A 15,706-nucleotide genomic window follows, 5' to 3' on the forward strand; every position below is an offset into this window, starting at 1 on the left:
CCCTGTTACAGGACTACATGTGGTATTTTGGAAATACGTGGGGTACATGTTCGTTCTTATCTCGCATGCTTGTCTTATCTTTGTGCCTGTCGTTGCCTGAAGCGCTCTGATTTTCCACATCGCAAGACTTCCTGCAGAGAGTTTCCTACTCCTGCTGAAGGCAGCGTGACTTGTTTGCCTGCACCACGTTTTCCTCCTGTCTTTCTCTTTGTATCCCTCTGTCATGTTATGTGATCTGTAGGGGCAGTGTGCCTGTGACTGACCTGCTCTACAACTATTCAAACACAAATGTTTTGCTGCATTTTCAGATGGTTGACCCAGATCTTCTTACATGGCAACTTTTACACACAGTTCAGCAGAGAAATGGTGAGCTTAATCTCTTCTTCTTCTTCTGGTGTAGTCATAAACTCACCAGAGAGGTCCAAACTGAGTATCTGCATCCATAGTATGTGATATTGCAACTATTTTAAGGGCCTTAACTTTGATGACCTCAGATTTTAGTTCCGGATAAACAGGGGAATCAACTTTAGGTGAATTGTAATCAGTAGTATGTCATCTTTCAGTGTCTGCCAATCAAAACAACACACACAAATAGCAACATTTCAAAGAAGCTGAGTAGTTCTCGCACAAGGTGAAAATGCAGTAGTCACAAAGATGCAAATTATTCAATGTGGCAAGAGGTAAATAATGAAAACATACCATGAAACACAGGTCAGTGCTCACAGACTGAACTGAAGAAACAGGTGTTACGTGAATGCATTAGATGCACAGGAAACACACTAAATTTAGGTTAAAAGAGAAAAGGGAGAGGTATGAAACTTCATAACAAGCATGTCAGTGCCTGCTGACAAAGAAGTGTCTGTAGTGCACTGCAGTCCTGTGCAGAACTGTAATATTCAAAAATGACCACAGATTTGAATCAACAACTCTTGAGAGACACAGTGTCAACAAACACTGTGCATCATGAGCTAAAGTTGTCTTAGAATAAAAAATAAAATACAAAATAGTCAAATATTTCTATTTTTATTTCCCCATCAAGGCTCAACTGCAGAAGCCACTCGTCCTTCTAGCACAGAGGACTCTTTATCAAGGAGCAGTGGACTCATACCCGGTAAGTCCTGCTTTGACCAGAATTTGAAGTCTTATCAGACTCTAAGACCTGTTTTTGAGAAAAACAAGATGTAGCACCCCAAGCTACCAACGGCTGCCTGTTTGACTCATGGAGCCAAGAACCACAAAGAGAAGGAAAAAAAAAAAAGGAAATAAGTTTAACAGCTAAGCAAAACTTTAAAAACAGAAACATTTTATTTGGCAGTTTTTTGTTTTTTTGGAGTATGACTGCACAGAAATGGGCTTCTTGTCATTTTAATCAAATTGCTTGTGGTTATTTTTATTGGCTGCTCCAGAAACCAAAAATGCTCCTTTTATGTTACTGTTATTTTATTGTCACACAAATCCGAAAAATATAACACTTTCATAACTCATACTTATGTCTCTGTGGCGATATGTATCTGCAGTGTTTTTGGTTACTTCCCTGTTCTGCTTCCTGCTTATTGTATGAACCTTGTACTAGATAACTTTTGCACTTTAGTGACCCCTTGTGTTTCCCTGCCTCTCTTTGCATTAGAAAGGTATAGACTACCATGTGGCCCTATTAATATGTATAGACAGTGTTTTACTGTGAAAGAAACCAGATGTGAGCGAACATTTCTGAGGGTTGAAGATGAAAGTGAATGTTCTACCTTTTTAAAAAGTTAAAACATTTTATGCAATCTTGATGCGTGTTTTGAAGCACAATTCATCACTAGTCAGGATAAAGTTTTGCCTTTCAGTGTCAGTTCATCAGAACCTGACTAGACATTTGGAAAGGGCAGTGAAATTCCTCTGGTCTCAGCAGTATTATGAATGCAGGATAGTAGTCTGCAGACATTCATGCCAGCCTATGATAGGAATGGAGAAATTCCCAAAGCACTCAACGGATACTTCAACTGTAGAACTGGATAGTAAAATCAGTGTGAATATGCATATGAGCATACACTGTCATGCTAATACATGAGGATACATGCATGCAATAAGTGTACCATGATTCACTGTATGTATAGGTTTGTTTTTAACATGCAATTTAATATATGTTTGTATGCTTTTAGGTGCAATTGCAGCCACAGTGTTCATTGCCTTTTTGCTTGCTCTCTACGCTGTCCTCTGGAAGTGCATGGTGTCACCACCACAACGGTAAAGATCAGACACAAGCCCTAACTTGATTTTGCTGGAGCTACAATTGGATTTTGTTGACACAGCGATCTTGCAAACTGCCATGTGTTCACCTGCCTTTTAGTGTCACATGTCTGAACTTTGTTTCCCCCGCTCATCAGAGAAAGACAAATCACCTCACATGATCGGCATTTTTTCCACTTCATATTAAATTGTGTTGCTGTTTTTATTGCGGTTGTCATGTAAACACACTTTTATGTTGTCTTTCAGAAAGCACAGCAAGGTGAGGGTAAGAGTACAACAGAGGAATTCTGTGTGAAGACTGGCTTCTGTTCAGCAAGTCATTTTGGATCTTAATGGTGCGGACTAAAATCTGAGAGCAGACTTTGCTCCCAGTCACAAAGAGAACACCCGAGAATACGACACAGATCAAGATCTTTCCATTAATCCTTCTAAAGAAACTGACTCAACTGCGTGGATGCGTCACCAGTTTTACTGTGTGCTGGTGGCTCGTGTTGGCTCAAAGCTCCATGTTGATGTGAAACAAACATTATTTGGCAGGTCATATTGTGCTGCTGTTTTAGTTTTTTTCCCCCCCTGTGAACTCTGCACTACTGAGGGACGAGGCCACAACTCGCTCCAATGACCAATAAGCTGTGTATACTTGTATGTGTGACTGAGAGGGAGATTTTTGGTGATTTTAGCATGTTTTATACTGGCACCAAATGGAAAGTCACCCTTTAGACATGTCCTTTATTCTGGCATAGTATTTCTTAATATTTTTGCAATGCAACATCCATTTTAATGTGTTTTTCTTCCTTAAAGATTTTTTGGGGAAAAAAGCTGCTAGGATGTTCAGGACAAATAGCCAATCACAGCTCAACATTCTCGAGTCATCATTCAACATTTTGGTGTGGAAATCTAGAAAGGTAATTTTTATTTTGTTTTTATATTTATCCTTTGTTTGTAAAATCCACATGACTTATTCACTTTACTCAGGATGTTGTAACTACTGTATGACATTTGACCCTTTGTAATTAAAGATGTGATTCTTTTTTTTTTTTTTTTTTTTTTTTTTTGTGGAACATGAATAAAAATAAATGATAACCAAACTGCGACTCACTCACCGAATTTTATTCTTATTTTTTTCTTATTTGTGTGTATCACATGCATCAATAATATCAGGTCACAGTCATACAACTTGCTCAATCCCAGAATCTATGCTGTCAATATGACTTAAAAACTGTCAAACCAGTCTTTTATGTGCCAAACATGTTTGTGGATGCAGACCAGTAGCTACTGAGCTACCCTGCTTAATAAGTTACATGCTATTTAACTAGCTGGCTTTGTCACATCAGAGGTCTGGCACTTTGTTGTTTCAAAACCAGTTCTGCAACTTATAAAATACACAGAGTGGAGTTAACTGAACCAAGTATTGAGCAGCGAATATGTGTTACGGTAACTGGGAAGAGTGTTGAAGGAAATTCAGCTGAATTCTCAAGAGCTGATTCAAAACTGATAAAGTACAAATCAAGTGACCTGTGCAATCAACATCTAAGCAGCTATGCGGGTAGTTTTGCTTGAACAGAAAAAGTGGATGGGAGCTGCATTTGGCAAAAGATAATATCACATATGGTGTGGAAATTGTGATTAAAACACTGAAGATGTGCTGTAGCCTAAATGTAATATTATGAACTTTTTATACTTAAATAAGACACAATTTGTTTAAGATCAATGATCGGTTATAAATGATATTCTAAATAAGATGAAAATTTGGTGCTGTCACCTGTCAAAATAGTTAAACAAACAAATCTGGCTGCATATCAGATTCCTCTTCTTGCACTATAACCAGGTAACCAGTAATGAATGCTGGATGAGACGGGTCATCCTCATTGTAATGTCATTCCAGTGTCACTGATGAGGACGTACACCGAACACCGAACAGGGTCAACCAGACTCGGGACAGTACAGATTAGAAGAAAAGGAGGTGGTTTTGTGGAAGACAGAGTTAGAGTAAATTCAAACAAAACACAACTTCCCCAACTGATGTGAACCTTCAAGGACCTTTTTATCTGATGCCCACATTTTTGTGCTGATGTCAGAAACGGCTGTTATTTCTTTCCTTTTTTCTTTCTTTTTCTTTTTCTTTTTTTTACTTATTTGGTGGTTAAATTGTATCTCAGTGTCAAAGAAATACATTTTTTATACTTATATAAGACACAATTTGTTTAAAATCAATGATCGGTTATAAATGATATTCTAAATGAAATGAGTAAATACATGGACAAAATTTGGTGCTGTTGCCTGTCAAAATCTGATTTCTGCAGTAGCACACCAGATAAATTCACTTCATTTGAAATGACATTATTAGTTCTAAAAAATCTAGATTTCAATATTTAAATCATCCGCTTAACAGTAAAAACATGTTTCTTACTCTTTTGTCACTGCTTCAAGTTTACCAAAAATAGAGATCACATCTTCTTTAAACAGTAGTTTATGATGTTCAGAAATACTTCTTCATAATATCATACAAGTAATAAAAGCATTTTTTTTTTTAAATCTTTGAAGATATTTTTTGGGCCTTTTTTAAGCTTCATTGTACAGATGCAGCTGAAGAGTGACAGGAATGCAGGGAGAGAGATGAGGAATGACACATAGCAAAGGGCCACAGGTCCGACTCAAACCCCGGGCCGCCGCAGCAAGGACTGAGCCCCTGCACATGGGGCAGCTGCTCTACCAAGAAGACCCCAGAATTTTATTTTTTAAACGTTTGGTAGCCTTATCAGCACTAGCAGTTGCAACATGCAGATAACATAACATAAGTTTACAGTTTACAGAGTTCTTTACAGAGGGCCAGATTATTATTTTTTACAGTTTTCTAAGGAGTTTGAAATACTGTCAGATATTACTGAGATGAAATACTCTTTAGTTTACCTGCTCTATACACAGTATCAGAAACTCTGCAAGCTTCCTTTTTGAAAATCACAAATCACATGCATATAGTATATTAGAATTTAGATTCCTGCAGACTCTCAGAAGGCTCATTGATCTCACTGAGCGTGACTTCTTGTGTCTCGCACAAGTCCTCCATGGCTTCAAAATAAGTCTTGTTGGTGACGTATGCGATTTGTTGAAAGGCTGGTTTATCCTCAACTGACTGTACACAGTAGTCTTCTTGAAACGACACACAGGCCAGTGACAAGACCAAAGGAGAGGGCTGGGAACCAGGCAGTGTGTCCAAAGGTTCAGGATCAGTCAATGTTGTTTCATTCAAAGGTCTGGTATTCAGACACTCAATGTCACAGGTGCTGCACTCCTTCACCTCCTGAGACTGCAGCCACACACTGGTCTGTACAAACACACAGGAGGAATAATAACAATGTAAACTAGATTCAAGTAACTGAGATAATAGGAAAGTCCACATCTAGACACAAATAGATCTTGTCTGATAATGTGGTTTGCCACAAGGGGGATCCTGTGTTTTATTTTGCTGAATTTGTGTTGTGTTTTCTTGAGTCAGATTTGAAACAGCATTTTTATTCAGCTTTGTCTTGGTTTTAAGACGACAAATGTGGGGATATCGAAAAGGTTCATCTGCAAAACAGCATCCACGAGAAAACACACAGAATGTCAACTGCAATGCAACACTTGCTGAGATGGCCTCACCCAAAGTGATGTGGTAAATATTAGCTACCTAGTAGCCACATAGTAGTTTTTTACCTCATATAGGAAGTCGTCTAACTCCAAAGTTTTGATATTCATGCCAGTAGGATAATAAAAAAAACCTGTCAGCCCACTCTTAAGCCTGGAGGAGACAGAAAATAAAGTCAGGTGGTCTTCTGCAGGAATAAATATTTAATACAAGAAGAAGAAGTTACTTACAATTTTCTTTGATGCCACAGGGGAACAGAACAGCACAGCAGTAAGATGGGAGTCAGTATCTTGGCCAAATGAGCAGAGTCTACCGGAAGAAACAGAAGATGAGCTGTTTAGATAATCAGCTAGTAAAATTCAAGCCTGTGTCCTGGAATTATAGAATTTCAAGAGATAAACAATTAAAAAACAATTGACATTGCTGACTACCATTATGATTGCATGGAATATCATGGAGCTCACAGTTAGTTCTGGTCCTCATGGTGATACTGGCTGTTTGCCCAGGCCCCTCTTTAGTTAGAGCGCTCACAAAGAAAGAATACTCTTGGTTTGGCTGCAGACCCTCTATGGTCACAGACTTGCTCCGAGGGTCTTCCACCAGCACATTGAACAGATCTGGATGTACACAAGATTATAAATGCTTTGTTTCTTCATAATGTAAGAGTGAGTCAAACCAGCATTTGGTTGTTTCTAATAACCAAATAAATTCTTATCATACTTTGTCTTAAAAATAGAATGAGATCTCACTTGTCGTGTGATCTGGCAGAATATCAGATTCCTCTTCCTGCACTATAACCAGGTAACCAGTAATGAATGCTGGATGAGACGGGTCATCCTCATTGTAATGCCATTCCAGTGTCACTGATGAGGAAGTACACTGAACAGGCTCAACCAGACTCGGGGACAGTACAGATTCTGAGAAAAGGAGGTGTTTTTTTGGAAGACAGAGTTAGAGTAAATTCAAACAAAACACAACTTCCCCAACTGATGTGAACCTACAGGGACCTTTTTATCTGATGCCCACATTTTTGTGCTAACGTCAGAAACGGGGTTTGTGATTTAAACAGTGGTTAAATTGTATCTCAGTGTCAAAGAAATACATTGTTATGATTTACATTTACATCAGATTATATTTCTTTTACATCACCCAGGTTTCCTCATATTTGGTTTGTTTGCAATAAAATGTCCACATATTTTGGCATCATTGGCACAAGTCTGGTTCATCAGAAGTGTTTATTAACTCTTTATTATAGCTCAACCTCATATATTGCAATATTTAGCAGCTATTTATCCCAGTCATCTTCGTGAGCTTTATATTTTACACATTAAAGGTCCAGTGTGTAGGATTTAGTGGCACCTAGTGGTGACAGATTGCAACAAAATGAACACTCTCCCACGTCTCACTCTCTCCTTCAAAGCAAGGGCAGACAAAGTCACATAAAAAGCAAAATGTCATATCTAGATCAGAGTTTGGTTTGTTAGTTCTGGGCTACTGTAGAAAAACGGCGGTTCAAAATGGCAGACTCCATGGAAGAGGACTCTCAATGTAGATATAAAGGGCTTATGTAAGTAAACGAAAACTCAGCGATTCGTAATTTCAGGTGATTGAAATTAATTTCTACAAATACATTTTTATAAATTAAAAATTACACACTGGACCTTTAACCACTTAACACAGAGCCTCTCTTTAAACAACTTTTAACTTAATAATAAATTAATACATGCACTCACACATAAACCAGACATACTCTCACTACATTTTATCTGTTTTTGTTTTTGCTTGATTTATGTTGTTTACTTTATGTTTGTTTTTGTTTACTCTTTATGACTTTTGATTCACATAAGGTCCCTTTATAAGCTTCCAGTGTTTTTTAAATCTCATCTACACAATCCAATTCCTCTTTTCTCTCACCCTTGTTGTCATGTTTCTGCTGAACATTAAATCTGCTGTTCTGCTCACAGACATCAGTGAATGGATATACAGTAGTTTGTATTGCTCTCTATATCTGACAAACAGGAAAGATGGTGTATTGCATAAAGATAACATATTGAGGATGTCCTCACTGATCAAGACATCCTGTGTCAAAACTTTACCGTTCCACGCCTCATTAAAAGTTTAATTTTTAACCAAGATATTATCTCTCCTGCAGTGTGTCTCACTGGCCTGCCTGTTCAGTTGACATATTTTAAACCCATCTATGATGTGCCTTAGGCATTTGAGACCGGCAACCACCTAATCAACCTCATGAGGAGTTGTCAAATGTACAGTACTGTTGGACCTTTTTTTCTATATTTTTGCTACTTTCTACATTGTAAATTATTACATAAGACATCCAAACTATGAAATAACACATACGGAACTAATTAACAGGATCTCAGATTAGAGCTCACATAAATGCTTCAGAGTTCAAGAAGCAGACACATCTCAACATCAACTGCTCAGAGGCAGAGATGTATAGTAACGAAGTGGAACTACTTAAGTACTGTACTTAAGTACTAAAATGCAGTATCTGTACTTTTTTGGAGTATTATTTTTTTCCCCAACTTCTACTTTTACTGCACTACATATTTTTGATGGATTTAATACTTTTACTCCGATACATTTTTCATGTGCTGAATCGTTACTCGTTACTATTGTAGCGTCCAGCAAGACGCTTGATGAATGACGAGACGTATTCATTCAGCATTCACGCATTCACAGACCATGGGAAATCACAGAACTCTACCATGAACATTGTAACACTGTAACATTAGAAGCTGTGCCTTAATAAATATTTGAAATTATATAAACAACAGTACTTCTACTTTTACTTTTATTTGTACTTTTACTTTCAGTACTTTTTTAACATACTTCTACTTGCAATACTTAAGTACAAAACATTTTGAATACTTTTGTACTTTTACTTAAGTATGGTGTTTAAAGAACACTTCAGCTTCTACTCAAGTCAGTTTTTTGATATAGCACTTGTACTTCTACTACACTACTTTACTCCAGTACTTCATACATCTCTGCTCAGAGGAGAATGAATCAGAACTTAATGGCAAAGAAACTACTAGTGAGGAAGAAGAAAGAGAATTGCTTGGGCCAAGAAACACAATTAATGGACATTAGACCAGTGGAAATCTGTACTTTGATCTGACAAGTACGAATCTGAGAGTTTTCATTCTAACCGTGTCTTGTAAAACACAGAGAAAGTGAGCGGATGGTATCTGCATGTGTGGTTCCCACCGTGAAACATGGAGCCTCCCCCATACTTCAAGTGCAATGATGTGGAGGTACTTTACTGGTGACACTGTTGGCAATTTATTAAAAATTGAAGCCATTATTAACCAGTGCATTCTGCAGCAACATGCCATCATATTTGGACAGGGCAACAACCCAAAACACACCTCCAGGCTATGTAAGGGCTATGTATTTCAAGAAGGTGTTGCATCAGGTGATTGGCTTTCTCAATCACTTGACCTAAACCCAGCTGAGATGGTTTGGGATTAATTGTACCACAGAATGAAGGAAAAGCAGCCAACAATGTCTCAGCATATATGGGAACCCCTTCATGTTGGACCACCTCATGAAGCTGATCAAGAGAATATCAAGAGTGTGTAAAGCTGTCATCAAAGCAACTACTTGCATTGACTACAACCACTGGCTGCTTTGAATAATCTATAATATATTACCCCATAATTCCATATATGTTATTTCATGTTTTAATCAATCTGCAACATAGAAAGAGACATACTGTACATATTTCCAATACAACTCATTAATCAGTAATATAACTTACTGAGCTCTTGTGAGTATCCAGTCTGTGTCTCCAGCAGTTTGTATCCATTTTCTGTGCATCCATATATATTAAATGTATACCTGCAACCTTCTTTGAAATCTCCTGCAAAATGAAAGCCAAAATAAGAAAAACTGTAAGGATGCACATATGGTGACTACTAAAGGAAAAACTTACTAGCATGTAGGAACAATGTGTTGTTTCCCTCTGGCACCTTAATCCATCGCAGAGTACAAGGCTCTACATTTCCCAGAACGCACCACTCCACAATATAGCCACAGGTGGCAGTATCCTGCTTATCCCAGGACAGACTAAAACCAGTAGCAGTAGTGTTACTGCTGAACCGCTTCTCTACTGGGAGGTTTTCTGGACAGAGACAGACATTTCAGACTGTGGTGTTGCAACCAGAAAAACAAAAAGAACATACATATGAACAAAAAAATCAGATGATCATTAGAACAGAAATCCATCCATCTAATCATCCACTACATTTTGCAAATGTCTGCTTATGATTTTTGAGACATCCAGCTGAGAGCAAGATAGACACACATAGCAAAACTGTTGTTGGAAGATGTGACATTTTCAGGAAAGTTAGTATTATACTTTAGGGGTGTTGTCACTTAGCTGATTCTACACATTTTGCTCACCTCCATCGTCCCTCTGTGGGATGGTGATGTGAGCAGGGATAGAGAGACCAGTGTGGAGAACAGCCTGGACAGTGACGTTATACTGTCCTGGACCAATAAAGATATTTGCCTGGGTTTGTCTTGTGACATTCTTCGATGTCCAGTTTTGGTCTTCACGCCACCACTGAACTATGTAGCCTTGAATGTTCACCATTGTTGCTGAGCCAGGAGCATACTAAGAAGGAAGGTAGTCATAAAAGTTGGGAAAAGCTCATGCAGTAGTTGCATATATTCCCTTAACTAAATCAAACAAAAAGTTTGTGTGCTATCACAACAATATTTTTGCCAAAGTAAAACAATTGGAGGAAAACAGTCTTACTGGTGTCCACAATAGAGTAACTTGGCGGCTGTTCAGGTCAGAGAGCTGGTTTATTCTCCTCCATATATCCAAAGTCACCAACACATCTGAGAAAAGCACATGAAGATTATTTGTTTAAAGCCACATAATGCTATATCAGCATCAGTATATGTTTGTATTGTATATTGTGGTAAAACTATCTTGGCCTTGAACCAACTTTGTGATGTGCAGGACTTTATGTAGAAGTTTTACTGCATATGTTGGCTGAACTCTTCTTTATCTGCTTAAAATAAAGTATATATAAAGAAAAGGACTTGTGAGAGGAAACCTTTTGGTGGTTGTGTAGTCAAAGTTTATATTATGCAACCATGATGTTCTGAGTTTATGAATGTTGAAGAGTAATCTAATGTAGTCTTGCCCTGGAAACAGACTTAAAACACACCCTGCATACACCATACTATCTTGGTAATACTTACCAGTTGCAAAGGATTTGGGCTGAGTCCATTCTCCCCAGAGCTTGCCATTGACAGAGCAGCGCACCCTGATAGAGTAGTAAGTGTTGGGAAGCAGATGTTCCAGTTTAGTTTTGCAGAGCCCACTCACACTATTGCAACTCAGCTGTTACAAACACACAGATGGAAGGTAAACAAACAAACAAATAAATAAATAAAATGTCCAACTTTCAATTCTGCAGCATGACTGATGTACTTAAACAGGACTGAAGTCACCTCTGCAGAGCTGCCGGGGTCTGTAGCAACCTGACAGAGGAGGTTCAGTTGAGTCAAGTTCCCCTTTATGATCCAAAACACAGTGACATCTGTCACGCCAGGGCTCAGTCTGTCCAATTCCACAACAGGAAACACTAAAGGCAACACACACGTGAAATCCACATATTTGACAAACACAGTATTATCAGAGACTCATTAAGGGAATGTTAAATTCATTTTCATGCTGCTTGAGTCTTTAGAGACACAGTGCTATAGCAACAATAATGTGTGAACTCTGACCCCGGTCAGAGATGTTGAAGCTATAGCAAGCTGTCTCCTCTCCCAGCTGGTCCTTCACCACCAGGCTGATGTTGTATTCTTCCAACTGTGGGACGGCGGGGAAAGTACATAACAACTGGTCACAGCTGATGGGAGCCTGGACTGAGTTTCTGTATTTTAGAGAACAAAGAAGGGACATCCAGTAATAGTCTGTTTGGAAAGAACAAACAAGCTTTTCTGCCCTGTAACCCGCTTTACTTAGAGTGTTGTCAAGCTGAGTAGAGTCTAGTTTGAAGTACATGGAAGCAGCTGCAAATTAATTTAACATAATGCACAATAAGCCTGTGACAGTGAGGCTGAGGAGCTAATTACGAACAGATTGAAACAGAAATGTGTCTTACTAGGGATACCAAACTGAGCTCGAACATGTTACATGAGAAAATGAACACATGAAAGTATAAAAGACGGAGCTGTACATAAAGGATCAGTATTTACATAAACACTTCCATCTATGCCAACATTTTAAATGTTTGGTTAATGTGCACTCTTACTGTATGTGGAGAATATATGCTTGGTTGTTGCGATCGTGCGGGTATCGTTTTCTGCCTGCAGACCAGGTGCAAGTGACAGTTATCATGTCTGAAGTCACACAGCTGAGGTTTCTGGGCTTCTGGGGAGGAACTACAGCACACACACACACACACACACACACACACACACACACATATATATATGTATATGTGTTCTTGGGGAAAAAAATATTAAAATGATGTATATAAAATCAATGACAATGCAAACTTACAACTGATGAAGTTCCAGACATAACTGCTCTTGCCTGTTGTATCTTTGCAGATGAGTGTAAGACGTCTAATTAAATCGTTTGGGATAGTCAAGTTGTTCACAGCAATAGCCTTGACTCTGTCTCCAATGCTGATAAGAGGGTATTCGTTGTTGTTTAAGGTAACACTGGTAATACTGACTCCTTTTGGGGGAACACAGCAGAACATAGCATTGGCGCCCTCTCTCATCATCCGCTGTTTAGGGAATATCTCGGTCCTACCATTTGCCTGGGTTCCTACAGGTCAAAGAATATAGTACAGTATCATGAGGATCTTTCCAGTAGTGTATACAAGCAGGGTTACTGCTAAAAATATCTATAATAATATAATAAGTTTTATGTGCCACTGAACTCTCATTTAGATTAGCTGTCAGTAGAGGACATTTGTAAAAACTGTATCATTTAAACAAAAAGAGAGAACATTATGTTGCCTCCTCAAATTAAATCATCATACTCACATGCATTTAAGCATGGTGTGTATTGCAACAGACATTTGCAATGACTGCAATACTTGAAAAACACTTAGTGCTTATTTGATGTCATGATCTTATCAGTGAAACAGTGCACACATGAAACTGTAAGCCTGGAAGGGACATGCAGGAAAAAAAAAACGTGTAGGGGTACTTTTGCATTATCTAGATCTCTCAAAGTTTGCGTTATCTCGCAAAGTTTTACAATATTTCACAAGATCTCGTCAGACCTGGTCTGGTTGCCGGTCTGTTTTTACTAACTGTTAGGTGTTAGCTGCTCAATGATCGCTGCAGCAAGGGCTGGCTCACTTGCTTAATTGATTAATTAAATAAAAGCAAATAAAAAAATAAATAAAAACAGATGCCCATAACAGCAGCAGCTGCCGTGGCAGGGCAGCAGCATTTCAGTGGCAGCTGCCACTTACGGGGTGCCATTTTACACATTTACAACAATATTTGTCAACTTAAAGATATTTGAAATATCTAAATCTAAATGTTAAATCTAAATGTTATATCTAAATGTTAAATCTAAATCTAAATGTTAAATCTAAATGTTAAATCTAAATCGAAATGTTGTATCTAAATGTTGTATCTAAATCTAAATGTTAAATCTAAATGTTAAATCTAAATCTAAATGTTAAATCTAAATGTTAAATCTAAATCTAAATGTTGAATCTAAATCTGCGGGGCACAGTGGCAGATTAATGCAGCACTGACAGCTGTTTTATGAAATAAAAACTAAAAACAAATACCCATAACAGCAGCAGTTGCTGCGGACACCGCCAAGGCAGTGGCAGCCTCAGCTGCAAAACTTTGCGAGATAACGCAAAACTACACTGCTACTGGTTTCTGTAAGTTTGGCTCGGTTTTACTCATGTAAATTGACAAGTAAGAATTAAAGTAGTGTAGCATCATCTCACCATTATTGGTCATCCAATTGCTCCATGGACTCGGGACAGAGGGATTGTAGAAATGTCGCATCCTGACTGAGTGATCGACACACTCCAGAGGCAGATCAGAGGTCCACGTCCATGTGTAGACATTTGAATCCACCGGAATAAAACTTATATTTCTCTAGATTAACAAAAACAGGAATATGAACTTGAGTATTATCAATAACATTGCTATAATACATTCAGTTTAAAGAGTGATCATCAATAACTTATAAGTGCTGGGATGCAGCTATAAAGAGTTTCGAAACAGCACGAAATCCAGACAGCTGTACTCACGTTGTAAATAATGGCGCGGTTTTCAGTGCGACCGATCTGGATCTCATAAATATCGCCCACTAAGCCACTGTGGTTTACCAGCCAGCTTACCAAGAGGAGCTGCTTGTCTCTGATAGCCTGCAGATTGATGCTTGGCTTTGGTGGCTGCCCAACTGCAACTCAATGTATATACTTGTCATATTTAATGAGTTTTAAAAAATGTGATCTTAGAGAATTTAAGTAAATCAAACTCACCAGTGTCCGAGCAGAATCCACTGTAAACCTCAGAAAATATTAGATATAAACCAAGCAGGTTAATGATGGATGTTCTGAAACTTCTCATCATTGTGAGAAAAGGGAAACCAAAGTGAAGGGCTGATTGTTCACTGCACGCAGCAAACGCCTTTTGGATTGTGTAATAACTCTTGAGAGGTGTGAAAAAAAATAAACCGTTGTCAAAACACACCACCAACAAAGTTGTTTGCCACAATAATTTTATGTACAGCACAAGATTAATATGGCACATCACAGTTCTGACTACAGAGATTACAAGAGAACACATATCAAACAAAATATCATTAATGTCGACAGTGCATGAAGCAATTTACATACAATAAATTATCAGAAAAGCATGTGAACAGAAAACATATATCCATTCTTTACAGAAATCACTTACAGTATCAGAAGATTTTTGGCACTTAAGTGAGAAAAACAATAATAGGAATTTCCTTCTCCAACATAGTGTGCATAGGTAGCCTTTCCATAAAACTATACATATATTTAATATTTATACAATAATGTCAGTATATTTCTATGTTTTTAGATGCTTACAATCCCTTATAAATATTATTGAAGATCACATGGATAAATAATAAAAGCACTCATATACATAGTTTGGGGAAGGGCTCAATTGGCCCCTGAAATATTTTCATTTTCTTCTAAGTGCTCATGGGAAAATAACATCGATACTTCTGTACTTGAGGTCCCAGTATTTGGGGCACAAAGATACTTCTGCCATCAAACAAGTGCAACGGATACTAAAAAGAATTTAATCTGAAGTAAAAACACGGGGAGTACAAACGCTGATTTACGAATAATTTGTTCGCTAAAAGGCACAATGGTTTCATCGTGCAGGAAGAGAATGATTAATGGCTGCCACATACACTGATAAAGGCACATATACTATGTCTGTGTATACTTCCTCCCTGCAGCTGTTCCTTTGTTTGAATATTAAGTTTTTAAAAAAGAAAATCAATTTAAATCCATCACATTTACATCGGTGCAAAGGCACACATACACAAACACATGTAAGCAACAGATATATCATTATCGGTCCAGTTATATTTCAGGCAGCCTGCAGCACTCATTTCTCGCTCATGATTCTCAGAGATAAACAATGTTCTCCTCCCCTGCCTCCTCCCCGTTCTGTCCTTCTAGGGAAAGGTAAGCCTGGGGGGGAAGCAGGGGGGTAAGAGAGGGAGACGAGGAGTAGTCTTCCTTATAAAGTCTGTGACCCGTGACCTCTGACCTCCAGGGACCCAGGGATTGCCTGTCCAACAGTGGGCTAAAGTCTGCT

At 38.2% G+C, this 15,706-nt stretch overlaps 2 protein-coding genes across 13 annotated transcripts in view; both read right to left on the reverse strand.

The window, feature by feature from the left end:
* Positions 1-3,003: 3,003 nt before the first annotated feature.
* On the reverse strand, positions 3,004-14,523 carry osmr (oncostatin M receptor). 5 transcript variants are annotated; one of them, XM_027277554.1, is made up of 17 exons: positions 14,386-14,521; positions 14,152-14,309; positions 13,843-13,996; positions 12,417-12,689; positions 12,166-12,295; positions 11,636-11,784; positions 11,357-11,490; positions 11,105-11,246; positions 10,650-10,735; positions 10,292-10,505; positions 9,822-10,010; positions 9,648-9,749; positions 6,613-6,780; positions 6,328-6,480; positions 6,094-6,175; positions 5,932-6,016; positions 3,004-5,560 (listed from the first exon to the last, which is right to left on the reverse strand). In XM_027277554.1, the coding sequence occupies exons 1-17, from the start codon at positions 14,474-14,476 to the stop codon at positions 5,219-5,221; spliced, it is 2,652 nt and encodes an 883-aa protein (XP_027133355.1). In that variant the 5' UTR covers positions 14,477-14,521; the 3' UTR covers positions 3,004-5,218. The 5 variants fall into 5 exon arrangements, with proteins under 5 accessions (XP_027133355.1, XP_027133356.1, XP_027133359.1 ...); XM_027277555.1 differs by having other exon boundaries at positions 6,094-6,172; positions 14,386-14,520; XM_027277558.1 differs by having other exon boundaries at positions 14,152-14,303; positions 14,386-14,516.
* Positions 14,524-14,607: 84 nt separating this feature from the next.
* LOC104922999 (rho guanine nucleotide exchange factor 28-like) overlaps positions 14,608-15,706 on the reverse strand; it is a 37,470-nt gene continuing 36,371 nt past the window's right edge. For 7 of the 8 annotated variants that reach the window (XM_027277550.1, XM_027277548.1, XM_019264507.2 and 4 more), the window contains one exon: positions 14,608-15,704. In XM_027277550.1, the coding sequence (XP_027133351.1) occupies positions 15,514-15,704 (191 nt within the window). In that variant the 3' untranslated portion in view covers positions 14,608-15,513. The remainder of the gene's footprint in view (positions 15,705-15,706) is intronic. The other variant, XM_027277549.1, reaches the window with a different exon arrangement.

This window comes from Larimichthys crocea, chromosome III (assembly GCF_000972845.2).
Source record: "Larimichthys crocea isolate SSNF chromosome III, L_crocea_2.0, whole genome shotgun sequence".
Classification (NCBI taxonomy): Eukaryota; Metazoa; Chordata; class Actinopteri; family Sciaenidae; genus Larimichthys; species Larimichthys crocea.

Excerpts from the sequence above, each read along its gene's own strand:
- osmr (XM_027277554.1), bottom strand. The coding sequence starts at position 14,476 with ATGATGAGAAGTTTCAGAACATCCATCATTAACCTGCTTGGTTTATAT. Across the intron at positions 10,011-10,291 it reads CCCACAGAGGGACGATGGAG|AAAACCTCCCAGTAGAGAAG; the intron begins GTGAGCAAAATG and ends GTCTCTGTCCAG. Across the intron at positions 6,781-9,647 it reads TGGATACTCACAAGAGCTCA|AATCTGTACTGTCCCCGAGT; the intron begins GTAAGTTATATT and ends TCCTTTTCTCAG.